This window comes from Clinocottus analis, unplaced genomic scaffold (genome assembly GCF_023055335.1).
Source record: "Clinocottus analis isolate CAN_PGR_092001 unplaced genomic scaffold, fCliAna1.0.p SCAF_9, whole genome shotgun sequence".
Lineage (NCBI taxonomy): Eukaryota > Metazoa > Chordata > Actinopteri > Perciformes > Cottidae > Clinocottus > Clinocottus analis.
In genome coordinates this window covers 1342211-1362500 of record NW_027176251.1, presented here as the reverse complement: position 1 = coordinate 1362500, position 20290 = coordinate 1342211, and the positions used below count along the sequence as shown (strand labels likewise).

Below are 20290 nucleotides of genomic sequence, written 5' to 3'. Positions count from 1 at the left end.
TGGGATTTACATGATATCCTGCTAATTGCTCAAAATGTCAACGTAAACTCTGAAACGTTTGAGTCACCTTGGACATCGACGACTGCAGGCCAAGTGCCTGTGGAATTTAATTTTGGAGCCGAACAAATTACTTTCTCCTTTTTAAAAATTTGCTTTAAAAATGTCCTGCTGCCCGTCGAGTGATTGAGAGTTAATCTATCTGCCTCGACGGTGAATAAACCGTCGACATGATTTATCAGGAAGCAACAGATGAAAAGAGGACAAGGTCAGCGCGACGGCTCCTCAGGTGGCGACGGCGGAAGAATGAGTGAATGCACTTTGTATGCATTGTCGCGCTCCTTCTCGGGGAAGTGTAAATTACTTTTCTACTTCCAGAACAAGAACGCGATGGCTCGGCGCTAACGTTTCATCAAAAGTTATGGGATCCATTGCAGATAGAAATACAATGGTGAGAATTAAAGATTAAAAAAACACTAATTTTTCTTTATTTTGTTTGGCCCGTGTCACTGGACCTGCATCCTAAAAATCTGTATTACACATCTAAATCAAAGCTAATACATATCTTCACCCATTGGCGATGTTAGCCCAGCGGTCCAGACAGTTATAAAAAGCTATTGAGCTAATTAACACGACGTCTTGTACAGTTTTTCATCGTCTCCAGTGGATGAATCCCACTGATCGTGATGATGCCATGACTTTACCGTGAGGTTGACGTGTGATTTTGAGTGAAATATCTCAACAACTATTCACTATCCACTAACATTTCATCTACTTTAGCACATTATTAAGTTTCAATCGAGGTACAATACTTAGATTTTAGACGTTATCACTTCATTCCTGCAAAACAAATCAGCCTCAGCTGTGCTTTGTGTTTGCAAATGTTAGCAATACAGTCTACAGCTAAATGGATGCTAATTAATGATACTAATGAATGCTAACGTTGCTACATATCTGCGCCGTCAAGTGGTAAATGTAAAATCAGTCAATGCAGGTTTAAAGGCCGTAGTTTTTTCTCTGTTCCCAGCTGATTAGACATCTGCTCAGGTTGAAGGCGGCCACTGGACGCCGTGCACCGATACGATATGATGAAGGTGGAATATTCACAAAGCTATCAGGAGATGTTAAATCACACACAGTCCCTCGCGCTCCTGGGAAGAGCTGTATCATCCAGAATAAGTGAAATCCTCCGTGTGGGCGCGTGCAGAGCCCTTCCCTTCATCCGGTGACTTAAGCTACAGCGCGTCGATGCTCAGCCGCTTGTTTCAGTCTCGACGTCGCTTTGTCACGGGATTACAGCCGATATCCTTTTAAACGACACACACAGCGTGATTATTGCGAAACATCTCGGGAGCGTTAAACTCCAATTGAGCTCTGCGGGGTGTGAATGCAGCCTCGCTTTGCCAATCGCAGCGTAACACCTGGATACCACACCTGGATCAGTGGGTGACGACGTGATTTCAGGGAGAGTTTTGACACCTTTTGCTGACAAACGAGGATGTTAAAGTCTTGTATCGTTTGCTGCCGTGTCATTTTCGCGTTTCATATATACGAGTGGAGTCTGAAGTGAAGCTTAATTTGGCACACGGTGTTATCATAGATGGAGAGACGAGGGGGACCCAGGGGAGAAGTGCAGTTCCCAGGACATTTTGTGCTGGGAGAGAAGGGGGGGGGGATTTGTTGGAACACACACACACACACGCACACACACAGCATTCCTGTCTATAAATAGCAAGTGCTTTGTCTACATCAACCATATGGCTGTCAAACTATATCACAAACGCTCCCGTTTCTCAGTGCAAGAGTGGACTCATACACACGTTTACATTTTGCTTTGATGCACTGGATTGAGACTTTATTTTTGGCTCGCAGGACCTCAGGCAGCAGAGACTCTCAGGTCTCTCTGGATAGGTGTTTTGCTGCAGCGTGCCTGAACACGTCTGAGGATGCATCACGGTGACCCCGTGCTGCTGGCGCCGCTTCGTCCACAGCTACATGTTTTGTGTTTTTGCTTCCCTTCTTCTCTCTATGAAAAGCGTCCAAGTGTGTGTGTTTCCATGTCTTGATCCGAGGTGCTTTGAGTTACTCAAATCTAAAATGTTGCTGCGTCTCACTACTCACTTGTCGTGACTTCTTTGATCATCTCGGCCGAGGCGTTGCATCCGTTGACTATGTGTCGGGTCCACAGGGACAGATCCTTGGTGGTCTCCGTCCGGAACAGGTGGGTCTCGATGCCGAGTCGCGTGCCGGTCCGAGTGGCAAAGAACAGCTCTGTGCCGGAGTGCGGCGACCCCCGGTCAGGGCCAGAGTGCACCAGACTGGATAAACACACACAGACACACAAACCATCATGTGGTGTCAGGAAGGGAGAAGGCACGTTTGTCATTATGTAACTGGGTGATCAAACTGATGTTCTTTGCACTTGTTTGAATGGTATTGATTTATTTTGTGTGTGACATCCTTTAAATCGAGGTTAAGCGTGAAGAAGATTGTTAGTGGGCCGCCACAGTCACATGACATTGTGGACTGTGGGCACAAAGTGGCGGCATTGAGTGATATTTTTGTGTGTATCATGCTTATCTGGATATTTGTCATGTGGATCGTACTGTGACCTCGTTGAGTTGAGTAGTACGTAAATACATACTACCCGTGCTTGTTAAATATCCTTTTACAAATATCTAAAGGTTGATTTTTAACAGGATTTTTTGATTTAGGCACGACTGGAATTCCTGGTCTTGGATTTTTGGGCCGCGAGCCGTGAGCTAACGTTAGCATACGTAAGGCTACACAGCGCTGTCACACTTTGAAACTAGACAACAACTGGTACGAGTTTTACATTATGTTCTACTCTAATTGAAGGTGAAGTCAGTGGGTTGAGTTCAATCTCGGGGGGAAGCTCCACGTGGGTTTGGTGAAACTGGAGCGGGGGAGCGAGGCGGAGGGACCGCGGGCTGTAATTCTTGTCACATTTGTGTTTTTTTGAACAGTAATTTCATCAAATTCATTGCCGCTCACCATATTGACGACTGTAGCCGTCACATTTGTTTACTCTTTGTCAAGGCTTTTGTCGTGGTTTAATCTCTGAGCCCTGTTCCCACTTCTAAGTTACATTTATACAGCGCTATGCATGTTAGCATTCTGACTTCAGAGCTAACTGAAAGCTTCACTGTGGATACGAGCTGCTTGCTCGGCCGTAGACTCTCTCTTGTTGTCTTTAAGACTTGTGATAAAGTAAATACAAAAATAGTCGGTTGTTAAGGTAACATCTGTCATGCTAACATGCTCACAATGAGAATGCTAACATGCTGGTGTTTAGTAGCTAATGCTAAGAATATTCAACATTGCAGCTTAGCGCGTTAAGATGCTTTACAACGTTTATATTCGCACTCTGCACAAAGCACCTGTACATGTGTGTGTGAGCGGTGGACCTACCGGGTTGCTAACAGTGGGTATGTGTGTGCAGGGCTCTGCCAGGCCTCTTTGCCTCGTGGTACACTCTCATACAGCAGTAGGTCTTTCTCCGTCACCACCATCAGCACCGGCTTCCAGCATTGCTTCTCACTCTCCGTCTGCAGCACAAACACGGAAAACAATGAGACAAGAAAGGTTGCATCTCTCTGCGATTGGCACATCCGCTCATCCTGTGCAGGGTCATTGGGGACTCGCTGTATTCAGATGAAAAAGCTTTAAACCAAAAAAGAATCCGTTTGAAACTATTATCTGGAGTATTGCACAATTTTATTAAGTGCACAAATTACCACAGCCCGAGGCAATAACTTAAAAATGATTATCGGGTCTGATCGGCGGCCCAGAAAAGCATTTAGTATTCCTTTCTATAATAACATCAGCAGAGGCTGGAGCTGTGAAAGATAAATTAATTATCAATAATCTGACAAGGCTGTTCATTTTGTGTTTGAATCAAGCACGAGCTCGATTCATTCGATGCTGCAAGGTTTTGACGTTCCAGCGCTCTCTTCTATTTGTGATGAATGCTGACATCGTTAGATGAAAGCAGGTATTTCATCTGTAATATCCATGCGTGTTTGCCTGTGAGCTGGTTTTATGAGACTAATGGTGCATCAAAGAGAGGAATAGTGTGTGTGTGTGTGTGTGTGTGTGTGTGTGTGTGTGTTTCATATGTCGGTGTAGACCAGTCTTCAACTCTTTCCATCTGTTGTAATATTTCATGCCAAAATACGCTCCAAAAACACACCAAAAAGTACATAATTTAGGCTGTTATGAAGCTTTTCTGGACCTTCACTGAGATTGTGTACGTCCACGATACTGTTGTGTGTAGTCAGTGGAGAATAAGCGATAAATAAATGAAAGGTGGCTGCTGTGCAGGCGCACTTTCTACGCATTTTCTTTGCCTCTCCTCCCTCGCCGACCGATCCCGTCCTAACGAGCGAACCCAACCGCTTCCCCCTCCACAACACGTCGCCGCTAATCTCTCAACTTGGAGCGCGCACAGCCGCCGCGTTTCATTTCACAATGCTCCACAACTATTCTCATTACGAGCGCTTATCTGCAGCCCAGCCGCGGAATCCCAAACCGCTCTTTCATGTTCTGCCTCAGCCAATCATATCGAGGGATTTGAAAGGGTCAAGGGTCATCTTTTTAACATAATGAGAATATATTGCTAAGTAACAGTATTGTACTGCGTTTGAAGGATCAAATATAGGCGAATTCATGAGGACTGAATTATACAGGTATGCGTGTGTGTGTGTGTGTGTGTGTGTGTGTGTGTGTGTGTGTGTGTGTGGAGATATGTTTGAACAGGTGTCTTTGTATAAAAAGATAGAAGGAAGCTTTACCCGTGTTATGAATTTCAAAGACGTCTGCATGAGTGTGTATGGAAATGAAAAAATACACACAGGTACCTCCGTGCTCACACACATTTATAATTACATACCATGATTGCTGTAATGCCTTTAAAGCTCATTCTAACCCTGTTATTATCAGATAACCACTAAATTAACGACACATAATTAAATGCAGTTGATCAATTATTAAATAAAAGGAAAAATATAAATTATGCACCTGAAAAAAGACGTGAAACATTTATAAATAACAACCAACAATATATAATTCAGAAAACAAGCAAATATCACTAATTATGTTTTTTTTTTACTCTGTGGACACAAAGAATAAAATCCCCAAATCAAGTTTTCACCTTTTAAACAGAAACATCCGAAAAACTCAAACTGGTCCTCACAAAGACAGAACAAGAGCTCTCACACACACACACACACACACACACACACACACACACACACACACACACACACACACACACACACACACAGAGTCACAAAACAGGAATAAAAGAAAAGTAACCCCATTAAAATGTGAGAAATCTAAAAGAATAGTTGTCAAACAAACACAAACACACCCACACACACTTTCCTACCTTCCCTGCCAGCCATCCCAGGTGTCGTATCTCTTTGCTGCCAGCGAGCCCCGACCTGGCTGTGCTCTGGATGACCTCTGCCAGCGCCCGCTGTGGTGGGACCATCAATCAGGGCGCGTTAGACTCAAAGCAGCGGCCACAGTACGAGACCATTTAACCGTCTAATTGCAATGGACACGTCTAAATATATATAAATGACATATATGAGAATCACATGGACCAATCTACGAAATCAAAAGACACACCTGTGCCAGTTTGGACGTGACCGAGTGCATGGCGGAGAACCAGGACAGGGCCGATGGTCGGTCTGGGCAGCGCAGCACCACGGTGTGCCGGGCGTCCGGGGAGTGCAGCTCCAGTTGTCTGGAGGTGCAGATAAGACGGAGTTAAAACAGCTTTAACCTTCCTGCTATCGTTGGGACGGGTTCTAAGTCGAAGACGTTCACGGTTCACATCCCTCCGTGAATAAATTCCCCTTGGAATATCGATAAATGTATTTGCCGGCCTTAATCAGGCGGACCCGATTGGACTCAATTTAATCTCAACTCCTAGTTTTTTTAGAAACCAAAAACGTAATCCATTTAGGTCTGGGCTTCAACAGATGCTGGTTTTGTGTCATCCATTTTTGAAAATGGGCTCTCGGGGCCAGAACAATGGAATGAAGTGCATTGAAAATGTGAGTTTATTCATTCATTCAAAATATAAAAACCGGCATTGCTCATGTCTCCCTCTCTGTGTGCCACATGACATCGTGCTTGTCTGCCACTTCATTTCCATAGCTAATCTGCTTGAATCCTATGGGAGCATTCCCGGCCTCCAGAGGATCTGTAGGATGCTTCTCCATCTCATTGAAACCGCTCTTTGATTGTACGCTCAATGAATATGAATTTTAAAAAAGCCTTTAGAGTGCGTACGTCGTGGCGTCGACCGATAACGTTCGTCTCTGTGAAGTAAAGGAGGACGACGACTCCTGCTGAGCTCAAGCCGTGCGTTTACCGCCTCTACTCTGCTCACAAAGCCCTCCACTGTCCAGGTGCTTCCCCGTGGTTTAAAATAGAAACTACTCCAAAAACCAGGGTGGTTTCACCTCTGCAAACGGGCTTCTTTTTCCTTTCTTGCGGCTTTCCTTAAATCATACAGTAAACACCGGGGACCTGGAGAAGCCCCAGCGAATGTGATGACGCTGCGCTTCCACTAAGCCCCTCCCCCCTCGGGGAAGGCGGGAGAGACCGTCCAGATCAGCTCCAGGTGTTCCTCTGGGGTTAAAAATAGAAACGCTGCCGGGGTCGAAGGCATGTTGATTAAGGACGAGCCAGGAGGGAGCAGAGGGGGAGGAAGAGGGGGGGGGGGGGCTCCAGACCCAGATGTGCGTTTGAGAGAGGAGCTTCCTTCAGGATGGCGTTTGCTTTAGCAACAACTTGACCTCCTGCGAGTTCTGCTAGACCTACAGGAAGCATTATCTGCCATTTTCTTGGCTCTGGGGCTAAACTACCCGTCAGCAGCGTGCATGACTGGATGCATCACCTCGGGGAGCAGCACATAGACGAGGTGACCTGCAGATAGACTTGAGTAATATGGACTTATATAAGTCCCGCTTGAACGAAGATCAATGTCTCCTTTGATCAAAGGGTAGTTGTTCTCACAGGATTAGCACGATATATCGCAAATATGTATTCAAGCTCAGCGCTGTAGGTCTGTTCCAGCATACAAATGTGAGTCACGCAGTAATTGCATTGTCAATATTCATGAATGAACTCTGCATGCACACGCACCAGTTGCATGGAAGAAATGACTTAAAATGGCAAAAATATGCAGTTGAAATACTGACAAAACTAAATAGAAGCGTATTGGGATCAAGCTGTTCAGTGTGTGTCACAGGCAACCAGAAAATAAACATTTAATCCGTTTGATGGTTTGTCACGGCCCGCTGTGCCGCTGTCATCTTGATGATGACTCAACGTGGACTCATTGTTGCCTCACACACACACACGCACACACACACACACACACACACACACAACGGGCTTCATTCAGAGCCGGGTTCTCAAGTTCTTTTGGGGTACGTTAAGTCCCAAGACGCGTCCCACGTTGCGGTAAAGCATTTCAAGTCTTTGAGGGCAATTCTTCAAAAGTCCGTTGCAGGTCTTTTGGGGTTTCTGAACGCTAATCTTTTAACATGTGAAACTTAAACATTTCTCTCTTAAAGATATGCAACAGCATGTTTACATCGCCGAGTTCTCTAACTTAGAACAGTGTGTGTGTGTGTGTGTGTGTGTGTGTGTGTGTGTGTTGTCGCCGTATTATTCATTCATTTTCTAAACCGTCCAAATTAGTCTTGATTGTTTTTCCTTTTAGTCGGGTTGAGTTTAAGATTTCCCTTTGATTTAAAAGCTATTCCTCTTAAACTGGGATTCTTGGGGATTTGTGGGATTATGCTTCACCATGTTTAATACAACAAAAGTACACTTATTGCTTTACTTCATCTTTTTTTTTTACATCTTTGAGGTTAAAATCATTATATATTTTGATCGTAACTATGAACATGCAGCATGATATGAGCCAGATTCCCCAAAAAAGCCTCATGGAGCGTCAATAAGACACCTTTTTGGAAAGATTAGGACCTAAAGAATCAGAATCTGCAACAAAAACCACAATAAAACAAAGTCTTGTCCTGTCAGGAAGGAGTTTCAGTCAAAAACACTGTGTCGTTCGGTTCAAAAATGGAAAAATTCCATATTTTATGCCAAAAGGTTGTCTGAATGGGGCATGCTGGGACTTAAAATGGGCGCGGGAGGATTTCCGCGCCCGGTTTCCAAAAAGGTTAAGCTGCTATTTGAGCATGACAATGATCTGATGAGGTGTGGATACATGCTGCGCTTTGGCAGGACGAACAGTTGGAGAGAGTTGAGATCGGTACTACTAGAATAATAAAGTAATATGTTTTCATAAAGTATGCTGGTACACGCCTGACCAAGGTGAGAGCGTGTGAGTCCTCATCCCTTCAGAAAATCTGTCCAGGTTAAACAGAGAAAACCGTCTTGCTGTGAGGAACCGTGCTGGTTCTGCCAGGAGTCATTTCCTCCTTTTTCACAGCCATTTCCTGTGGATCTTCCAGACTCCTACTTTCACTCTGCGGGGTTTGTTTTCAAGCATGTTGTCTCCGTAATGACACAGATTAATGGTGAAGGAAAAGAAAGAAAGAGAGACATTTCATCCATTTTAAGAGCTAATTTCCTTTCTACTCGAGTCTCTTTGTATCTCTCTGTATCTCTATTTCTTTCCTGTTTCTGCTCCACCTCTTCTTATCCTGTCTCCACACCTTCTCATGACATATTTAATCCACAGTATGAATGATTAAAGTGTAATCCTAACATTTTAGTTCATTTAATCTGTCACCAGTGTCACACTAAGTTATACTTTCTGTCCTTACACAGTGTGTTTGTTACAATAAGGTAAGGAAAATGTCTTCAGAGCATCACAAAGTCTTTTATTCTCCATACTTACAACCTCCATACATACTCCACTCCCTCATTTTTTACTTTCCATGTCTTTTATCACCTCTTCTCATCAGTGTACGTGCTCTGTCTTTGTTCATATCCGTCTCTCTTGTCTGTCCTCTCAGGCTTATACTCAGTTTAAACAGCATCTGCTGAGATGAAGAGAGAAACCCTCACAGGGATGCAACATTGCGCCGAGTCGCGTATAAAAAAGATAAGCCAGACTTCTCTGTCACTTCATATAAAGGCTCCTGAACCATTTCAGCTCTGAACCCCAAAATAAGAAGAATAGGAACAGAATAGGTTCAGTCTTTTTTATCCGATGCACATTAAACCCCAACGTATTGGGAAGCATCCGACTTATCAGTGTTATTGTAAGTTTCATGGATTTAGAAGACAAAAAAAACAACCAGATTTCATCTTGGGTGCCCTTCCCTTTCAACATTTACTCAACACTCAATATTTACTGGTGAGTCAAAGGGGCGTTTGCCCTCGCTGTGAGGATAAGGAAGGACCTTCATGAAAGAAAACAAGCTGGTCAAAGTCAATTTGACCAGCTTCATCAAAACACTGTTATCTGATGACGGCAAAAAAAAAAAAAACTTCACCTTGTCCCTCAGAGTTATTGACCCCAATTCCTCGTATAACTGGCTGACCAATAAAGTCAAATGTATGACCAACAAAGTCAATGTTTAACTCTCGTGTGCTCTTAAAATGTTTAATACTTAAACCAAAATTTGTACGAGTGCAGCTAAAATGTGTCCCTTGAAGGTGAATCTGAACTTAATGCACGTTTTAAAAGAAGCTTTAAAGACGTAGTTTTACATTATGAGCAATACACTTTGAGTGCCACTCTTATGTCTGTATGGAGAGCTGGGAGACAATCTACGTAGCTTAGCATAAAGGTTGGGGGGAAAAAACCGCTAGCAGCAGCTGGCTCTGCTCATCCTTTATCTGTAACGTCTGATCCCTTTCAGGGTCGCCTGGTGGAGGCTGGAGCTGAGTGTTCAAAAGGTACCAGCCTCTCTAACGTGAACCAACTCACACAATGTGTCTTGCTTGTTTCATACATGCACAGTCGCAAGTGTAGAAACTAAAACGGATGGTCTAATTGTCACATCGAGGTCGCCCAATTCACACTCATCAAAACAGACTTATTTTGTCATTTTAGCTCATTAACTGGATGTTGCCACGACTTTTAAAAGCGCAGCCGCTTTAAAAACGCCTTGACAAAAACGCACCGGGTGTTTTTAAAAAATGATGAGCAGAGCTTTCGGTTGTACTTTCGGCTGAGCCGGAGTCAGTTCGAGCGTCTTCTGAGCATTAGAGTCGTGTTTCCATCTCAAAAATGATCTACGTAGTTGTTGTGTGAGCACATGCCGCCGATTCTGGTGAACATTTACAACATTTTTGAACTGGAAGCGTCACACTGGTGCTCACGTAGCCGCGGGGCAAAGTACAGAGAAAATGCTTAGGGATGCAATTTTTTGTCAATAACCAACTCTCCAAAGACAGGACTCATTCCCAGCATACAAAAGCGACAACTACATTTCCTTCCGTCAAGAACAATGTACTTTTTTCCTTCTTTATTTTGACACTAATAAACATGTTATCATACAGAAGAACCAGCCAACAGAGCACCATCTGCTCCATCTGTGGACGCGGCTCTCATTTTTCATTTCATTTACAGGAATTTCTTTTTATTGATTGTTTGTGTGTGTTAGCATTTACATTTTTACAGTCGCGGCGTCGAGCTAACAAGACGGAGGGACTTTGAAGTCGCGGCTAGAACTTGACTTTGATGTCGCCTCAATTGTCTGAAGCTTTGAAGTTCAGCGAGGTTTAACCGTCTCACACTTTTAAAAAAATAATCAGACATATGCAGAGGACACAGTGAATGGAGGGACACGGAGAGGAGAGAGAAACAGGAAGTAAACCAAGAGAGACAATGACTGGAAGAGGATGGCGACGGAGAGAGAGAGATCAGGAAAGTAAAGAAAGGAGACGATGGCTAGAATACAAGAAAGAGATCGAAAAACACAAACAAGTGAGTGAAAATCACCAGAGCGACGGCACAACAAACAAAAAGACGAGCAGGAAGGAAAACACGGTGAGACGAGAGAAGGAGAGACAACAGGGACAGAAAACACACATTTTACACCAAAGAGGTTCAAACAGGGAACCTCCCTCTGCCCCCATGCTGTTTGATTGGGTCATTGTCATACCACGAACCAATTAACTTGATGACACCTCCTGACAGACCCCCCTCCTGTACCCCGCTGAGAATGACCAAAGTGACACTTCAAATGTCTATCTTTCAGAAAAACTGAGTGTAAAAGCCAGAGACGACAGCGTTGGGTAATCCCCGCTCTCCCTGCGCAGCGGGATCCGTTAACCTTCGGGTCGTTAAGGTGATCGTCTTTTCGGGAGGTTTGAAAGTTGAACTTTGGAGCTTTTGCAAGTGATATTGAAGCAAAGCCTCTGAGTCAGTTCAGGCAGTCAACTCCACTACAACACACCCTCATTACATACTTTTTATAACTATATTAAACACATACATGACATAATAGCAACTGAGATTTAAAGTTTCAGTAATTACAGCACCAAGGATGTGTATATATACTGATTTATTAGCAAATTTTGTTTTAATTTAAGTCCAATTTTAAGAATAAGGCCGGACATATTCTGTATTCTTTAAATATTGAAGTTAAATCCCACAGAAACACCAAATGAACAACCCGTTAATCTGTCTGTCTATGAGACCTTTCAGTCTGTGGCTCCCAGCCCATTTGTTGCTACACAAGACATAAATCTTTAAAAAATAATAACACAAGTTGGCTGGCTGAACTATGGGAGTTACTCAGTGAACTATTAGTCATTAGTCAGTGAATCTGAAGCCCGAGAGGCGCAGACGGATCATATTTAACAGAGAACTGCAGCTCAAGAATGAGGATGCAGGCATTTTCTGTGGTATGTGTGTGTGTGTCTGTGTGTGTGTGTGTGTGTGTGTGTGTGTGTGTGTGTGTGTGTGTGTGTGTGTGTGTGTGTGTGTGTGTTTCACCTACCTGTTCTCAGGGTCCGGCGTGGTCATGGCTCGGGTTACGCAACACATCTTGAGCGGTATGCACCTCCTGTCGCCCTGCAGGGACAGGGAGGGCTGGGTGGGAGAGCTCAGAGGGTCGAATGTGGAGAAGGAGGAAGAGGAGGAGGAGGGGGAGGAAGAGGAGGAGATGATGGTGGTCGGGCTGCCGAGGCGAGGGGACTCGGGGGGCGGGGTTTCCCAGCCGATGTCCGACACAGGGGAGCCCTTCCTGACATATGGTGTGGCCTCACGCATGTACTTCACTGGGCAGAAAAGGAAGACAGAGAGTTCCAGTAGACAGTGAGACGCGGCACAGAAGAAGTGGCACATCGAGAGATTTAAAAGCTTTTCGGTCAAAGTCGGAGGTTCTTTAGGAGATGTTAGTCTGCAAACATGTATAAAAGCATCCCATAGTTTCCCAAGGCTACCCAAATTATGTTCAAAAAGCGATAAAAATCTGAATTCAGCTCGACTTAAAAAAATCTACTGTATGTTTTTCTGTATTATATCAGACGCACACACATTGTGGTTTAAAGGCTCAACACTATTGGAGATAGTTTGTCTCAGAAACAGGATGTGGGGGATACCGCAGCAGCAGAAATAGAAACAGTTTAATTCTAGTACCTCAGGCAAGTATTAACCACCAACACGGGGCATCAGATAGAAGGATAACTGTCGGCGATGTATCTCTAAACATAAACGATGCTGCAACTCAGAAAAGTGTTTGGTTTCTGCTTTTGACTCGGAGTCTGTTCAAGGTTTCAGGGTGGATATTCTTCAAAGTAGACCTAAATCCATACGTTACATATCAAAATAAATTGGTGCACAACTTGTTATTCCACCTTGCATGCAGAGCAGCGTGTGCGTGTTGCACAGTGGGCATGAAGGCTCAGCTGATCAAACCATTAGCTTCCAATGAGCTCACACAGTGGCCCTGCCCTGCTGCCAATTTGAAAAATAACAGCAAAATGTCAAAATGCTGAAAGCCAAAACGGACTCAGGTGTGATGTGTTCATGCAGTAAACTGTGCCGATGACACCTCGTGTGTGCAGCTCCAGGCAGGCAGCATCCAGAGAGTCATGCTCCTAAAAAACACTAAAAACCTCCAATGCTACCGGATACGGCAGTCACAATGTATGCTGCCAAAAAAAACCCCCAGAAACTCCCGATCCCAAAAAACTACTTGTAGATGTCAAACTCGATCACTGGAGGCTTGACAAGCATCTTAACTTCCGTGTTTTTTTAGGTTTTTGACAAGGGGAGAAGAAAAGAGGAGACAGGACACATGTTTTCGGCGGCGAAACAGAAGCGGGGAGGCAGAAGTAAAAATGGATGCTCAGCACGCTTTTCTGTGTCCCGAGTGCTCTGAAAGGCTCCGGCGTCGGCCTGCATGTTTAATTGGCATATCCTACTGTACGCGCCGCGTGTAATTGGCATATGGCTGGTGGCATTTGTAATCCAGCCAGTGAACTATTCTTGGAAGAAGCGCCACGGACCTGTGAGACTGTGAAACAAGACTCACTGCCAACCTGTAGAGGAGGAGAGATGACAGGCTGACACCCAACACAGAGGAGGAGACGGTGCGAGAAGAGTCCTCGATGGACCCGTGGTGACGGCGTGATCCAATTACACAGCAGGAATAACCCCCCCGCCCCCTCCCAAACACACACACACACACACACACACACACACACACACACACACACACAAGCGCGCTAATCAGATTATAGAGGCTGAAAAAAATCCATTTGTTAAAATGCATCACAACAAGATACAATACGAGTGAATTCAATGGACTTGAAAAGAGCGAATCAGCCGCAGTTGGATGATGACAACCTCGTGTGGTTGTGTGTCCGCGAGGAGACGTGTGTGTGTTCATGAGACTGAAGGGAGCCCAAAAGGCGCATGTAGGATTAGGAAAACGCAACAAGGGTCCTCAGATTTAAAGACAGACTCGGTACAAAGGGACTAACACGCACTGCCCCATCTTTTGTGTGTCTTTGTGTGTCTTTGTGTGTATCTGGGCTTTGGAAATGACATCAGAATCAATTATTGCACAGACGAGGAATTTGTCCAGACAGAAGGTGCTCAACACTTGACAACAACAACAACACTAAACAATGAACATTTAACTATAAAATGAAAATAAAATAAAAAAATAAAGATATCTCTATAGATAATACAAAAGAAAGTATAAAAATGTAGATAAAAACAAGTGCGTAAATAAGTAAGTAAAAACAAGTAAGTAAAGATGCAACACACACACACACACACACACACACACACACACACAGTGGTAAACTGTAGCCATGTGAGCCACATTGAGCCGATTCAAATAACTTACGTTAATGAAACAATTCAAACAGTTGGGGAATATAATAAATGGACGATACAACCTTACGAGTACAATACATCCGTTAAGTGTTGGGGGGGGGGGGAGTGCTATCAAAGAAAGAAATCCAAAGCAGAGTTATAAATCAAAACCCAGGACACAGAGGACTGCCATTAACCTCTTGCTTGGACCATAAATCTGGCTTTAGACTTTCCAGGGCTTCACTTACCAGATTTACTTCTACGAGTGGAACGAAGACGAGCACTGAAACAATTAATGTCTATGGATACAAATCTCTGCAACGTTTTAGTCATCGAAGCAATTTATCAAACCCAAACCAAAAAAAAAAGCCCAGAACTCTCCGGTTTCAGCGTTTAAAACGATCGACTTTCTCTGCTTTATATGATCGTAAATCATCTTTCTTTGGGTTTTTGGACTATTTGTCGTTTTTGAATATGATTAATCAAGTTATTAATAATGACAATTCTGCCGTCTGGATGAGGACAAATCATTCAAAAATGATGTGGCCGCTCAACGTTTTGGTTGTTTACGGTTTGCTTTCTGAGCCGACTTAATTAAAACAAATCAAACGCATGTTAAGTGGGTAATTTGTCTTCGAGTTAACATTTACAATGGCAGTCTGGAGGGAGGAAATGTAAACTCATGGACCGGCGTCACCGTGCCCAGAAATAGAGCCGTAACTGTTTCCAGCGAAGGGGGAAAATAAACGGGGTGGAGTCCGTGTGATCATTACACTGCAAGTGTTTAAATGTGTGTGTGCATTCCCCCTGGGTTGTGTTTCTGTTTCATTACAGCTCCAACACAGCCAACTCTGCACAATAACCTCAATAGCGTGATGATAAACTCGGGAGAGGATGTGACTCGTACTTATTGAACCGTCATTTGAACGCAACGCTTACGTAAGTCAAACAAAAAAAAAAAGACCCGAAATCCAAATGACCTCCCTCTTCTGTTTGATTTTAGTTTCCTTTTTTTTCTGGCTTGTGCTTGAGACAAAGTGAGAGTACACACACACACACACACACACACACACACACACACACACACACACACACACACACACACACGAGTAAATCTCTTTCATTATGACTCCTACTCTCCACTTCATTTGGAAACAGTGGCTCGCTGTTTCAGGCGTCGTGATGCAGATGTCTGAACGGCGGAGACCAGCTGTACCACTCGCCATTAAAAAACCCCACTTCTATTCATCATATTTAAATATATCACTTTAAAATTGTACAACTGTACTCAAGCCTCATTTACTTACACATTTTCCAATGAGGGAATTAAATTATTCAGAAGTGTTCAGCTATGTCCACAACCCACATTCACAGTGAACACACACACACACACACACACACACACACTCACACACTCTCTGCTCTATACCACAAGATGTACATGTCTTTATTAGTCTCATTGTGTCTTTTTCACTTAATGGTCCCTAATAGTGGTTAATGAGGCCTTAAATCATTGGAATGTATTCCATATGCTTCAATGGGGGATTTTTATTTGGTGAGAAAATGTACGGAAGGAAAAAGAAAGCTCCTCTCATTACGCCCGAGGGAGAGCGAGTCGGTCCAACGTTGGTAGACGCTGGAGAGCGAACAGAGCCGGGCAAAGAGGAGGGAAAAAAAAAAAGCTGCTCTTGATTGAAGGCTTTTTACTGCATGTCGGCACCAGGTAGCTGGATACCACAGCGGCACAAAAGGCCTTTACAAATCCGCCCTCAAAGCTTTTTGTAAGATTTGGACCAATATCTCAAAGAGTTCAAATGTCACCTTCACTGAACAATGAACAATGAACAGTAACTCAGGTGGAGGCTCTTTTTAGAGAAGGAATTTGACATTGAAAATGTGAAAGTGAGGAGGAAGGAACGACTGACGAGGGGGTGCGAATCACCAGACGTCCCACGATTCAATTTTATCGCGATACCGCGATTGAAAATTGCGATTTATTCCCTTTTTTTTACACCGCAAATTGTCGCCAAAGGAAAACTTGTCAACATATTGCAGCTAAATGAAAAAGCTGAAACAACAATTGATTGTATTTTTCGAGGACCGGAAGGTTTATAATTGATTAAATGAAAGATCGATATTCTGCTTCTGTGTATCGATACGCAGGCAAAATATCGCGATACTATGCTGTATTGTTTTTTTCCCCTCACCTCTATGACTGACACTGAACTCTGAACTTTATGTCAGTGTTGACTGTTTTGAAGCCTCTTTGGTTGAAAGCAGGTAAAAAAAGAGTCCGCGTGGAAAGAAAGCAAAGTCGCAGGACAACATGCAGCCTCACCTGCTTCGTCTGACGATGATTTAGCTTTTTTTGTTTGTTTGTTTGTTTGAATTAGCTTGAAACCCGGCTACTTGTGAGGCAAATCCGGTTGTGCACGTCGTCTCTCAACTCCAGACTCCGGTTTGCGTCTCAAGTTGCAAGCCGGAATGTAAACAATGAGCGGCGCGAGCAAAAGAAAGGCTTGTCCTCGAAATCTACTGGCTACCGGCTAAAACCGCAGACGTTTAGGCCTTTGTGTCATCAGACTGATAGCGGATGCGTTCAAAGATTAGAAAGCTCATTAATAGACCGTACACCTTCTCTATGAAGTATTTCTCATCATGATGTATATTATTTTGGCTGTAAATAGAGCCTTGGTTATGAGAAGTACAGAAAGTGAACAGGACGAATATAGCAGATGTTCACAAGGACGCATTATATGTCACATCTCCATTACATCAAACAATGACCTGAATATGTAAGGCCTAAAAATCTCCCTAATATGTTAAACTGCAGTCAGAAAAAACACTCATCTCCCACATGTTATCACATAGTGCTGAGGCTTAACTTTCTGGAGGGGGGTTGTAAATCATTACACTCATTTAGCAGATGGTGGACTATCCACCAGACCCTTCTCCCGACCAGCGACCGTCCAATCCCAGCTGAGCACTCAGAAACCATAACCAGGCACTGCAGGTCTGCCGAGCTTCAGGCTCCACATGCTGAAGTGGTGTGTAGTAGTGAGAGTGATGTACGGCACATTTTAAAGAGTTAGAAACACACAAAAAAAAAAGCAAAAAAGGGAATTCATAAAGTGTTCAGTTGGTTGCAATTTGGCACCACACTGCCAGAGACCGGCACGTTGGAGCTGGATAATCTGGTTTATTGAAAGTTGATGAAAGTCTACCGGTAGAATAAAAGATCTGGAGATGAAAACGTTTCTGAAATCAGGGATTTTTTAAAAAGAAATCTCAGATAATTTGAAGTGGTAAAAGCTGTTTATTTATTGTTTAAATATTGCGGTGAATGTCCATAAGACCAGGCTCTACTGTCCACGTCTCAATACTCAGAAACGTTGAGTGCATCATCCATATTTAAACTTTACACACGTCTATCAAGTAAACGCCCCTGATGCCACAAGGATGTCACCAGATACAACTTATAAAAAAGGGAAAGGCACTCAACGTTATCTTAATCGTCAATCTTTAAACCAGTGAGCTGTGTGTGTGTGTGTGTGTGTGTGTCGTGAACCTCCATACTTCCTCAAAACAACAACGACAGACAGCATTACAGCAGCTGACAGCATTCAACAGAAGTCAACCTCTTATTACCGTGCATTTTTTTGAGTCACAATCTTTAAATATCTTTCAAACTCCACTCTCAATTTAAGCTTTCAAGTGGAGCACTTAGCCACACTTGAGTTTATTGACGTGAAAGACGACCGTCGGTTAGAAACCCCGGGACAAAAAAGCAAAACACAATGTCAGCGACAAAAACCCAACACTTAACACCTGGAGGGAAAGTTTTTTGTCTTCTTCGAAACAAAGCCGACAGCGAAAAACCGACGAGCTTCCTCTGTCTGACTCAGCTTTTGTTTTGGCTGTATAAACATTCGCAGAGGAACCGATGATTCAATGCATTATCTTCACCGCGACAATAATGCAACGCTGTTGTTGTTATCGTCGCCATCATCATCTGCGTCAGACCACACAAACAGAAGCAGAGGAGACGATCATTTCTCTCACGGCATCAACAGGCAGCTCGCAGACACACAACTCTATGACTACATCAGACTAGACCACACCGCTGATGACTAAACTTGATCACACACACACACAAACAAGCTGCTATAGACACACTGCTGACAGCAGCACATACACAAACCCTCAGACAAAACCCTGTAGATGTCAGGTGACGACAGGTACGGCTTGTCAGGGGATGAACGGGGCAGCTTGCAGGCCACTGACTCATTTCCTGTCTGCTGAATTGTGGCAGATGTTCTTTATTGTGTTTCCACTTTCAGTTCCTCACTTCATTCGCTTTCATTTTTCCTCTTTAGAGTCAGCTTGATAGGTACAAATGCAACTCGCAGAGGTCGTGTGTTTGCATTGAAATGCACCTGGTTTAGTGCTATTACTGCCAATTTCAAGCTGGAGGGGTTTCCTCATGGTCAAAATGATCTGCATTGCTTCAATATGGTGCTCTGTATTTGGTTAACAGCCCTTTCCCGGACATTGTCTACTCAGAGTAGCTTAGCAACTGCACCATTTTGGATTTATTTTTCCACATGAGATGTGTTTGCGGTGGCATTACGAGCAATACTGTGAATTTAAAGGGTTTGGAGGGTTGCATTTTTTTTCAATTAGCCTCGCTAAATAAGCCACAACGGCAAAAGTGGACGAAGGAATTGATTAAACGGTGCGTTTGAGCGCTGTAATGTGATCTACCTTCAGTGTTAACCTTACAGGTACACGTCCTAGGCCGAGTAGTTTGCAACACATCCTTGTTTAAAAGATACTTATTGTATGCCATAGCTAGTTTAGCATGAAACCACATCGCTATTAATGTGCCAAAGAGCCCTTTTTTCAGCTGGAAACAAAAAGTCAGCCGGCAATTTTCATTGAATTCATGCCAGCCAGCTCCCTGCAGACGATGCAATCTGCTGTCAGAAGTTGCATTTCATCCGGTAATAGGAGCCCTGTGTCCACCTCTGTGTAATGACTAAGAAGGTTCACGGGGAATCTGTTTACACTGTTTTCTGCACATGGGCAGCAACTACAAAGCAAGGCACAGCTGGCAGGAACGTGTCAATTTCACCATGAGATACTGTGGGAAACAAAAATAGAGCTTTCACGCCTTCAAAATAATAACCTACAGAGTATTCCCAACGCCACCGGCGCCTCAGACGACCTCTGAGGGTCAAAAGAAATCTATTTAGCCTTTTTGCAGCAAGTCAACCTTGAGAAGTATTTGTTCAGTCGTCATGTGACTCAAATGATCCCACAGGTTGTGTGTACAACTACTGGCACTAAAACGCTTTGTAATCTAAATATGGAAATACTAGATATTATATTAGAGTCTAGACCATCCAGTTTTAACTATAAACATGAGTGAATTGAGCGGCACAATTCTCTAAAGGAACTTATCTCTTTTTTTCTTTATTTGAATCAAATTGCTCTTTGTGCGGAGGGGAAAATAAACTTCACACCCAACATGGTTAGACTGGATTTTCAATCATCATTATGTAAAAAATGATAACACAAAAGTGAAAACAATGGGAGGAAAAAAGGAAACGAGTGCAACGAGGGCAGAACGAGGACAGCTGCGTGAACATTAAGAGCCGTTATCCCCGTGCGACCGCCTCATGAAGCGCTCTCTGATTCCTGCACCGGGACTTATGAAGTTGTTTATCATCAGAAGCTAAAGGGGCCCCCGTGTCCTGATGCCGCCATCCGCAGCATCTCACAGGTCATCTGCGGGGCCGTTGGCAAGCGGGGGCGGCATCTGCTGACGAAGAACGGCGTCTTTTTGAGGGGGGGGAAGTCCAAATTGTGCCGTCTCTCCTGCACACACCTGGACATTAGGGCTTGTTTTTTATAACTTAAGACAGCATGACTTATTGTGAAGGTGAAGCACAGGCGTGTGATAAAATTCATAATGGCTGACTTCCACGT

At 43.7% G+C, this 20290-nt stretch overlaps 1 protein-coding gene across 2 annotated transcripts in view; it reads right to left on the bottom strand.

Annotated features, from left to right (window-relative positions):
• sntb1 (syntrophin, basic 1) overlaps positions 1–20290 on the bottom strand; it is a 31433-nt gene that overhangs the window by 6945 nt on the left and 4198 nt on the right. Inside the window, exons 2-7 of one of the 2 annotated variants that reach the window (XM_068569543.1) lie at positions 11970–12249; positions 5653–5770; positions 5408–5497; positions 3430–3566; positions 2119–2315; positions 1958–2023 (exon numbers count right to left, since the gene is read on the bottom strand). In XM_068569543.1, the coding sequence (XP_068425644.1) occupies positions 1989–2023; positions 2119–2315; positions 3430–3566; positions 5408–5497; positions 5653–5770; positions 11970–12249 (857 nt within the window). In that variant the 3' untranslated portion in view covers positions 1958–1988. Of the gene's footprint in view, positions 1–1957; positions 2024–2118; positions 2316–3429; positions 3567–5407; positions 5498–5652; positions 5771–11969; positions 12250–20290 lie in introns of those variants that run through there. The other variant, XM_068569542.1, reaches the window with a different exon arrangement.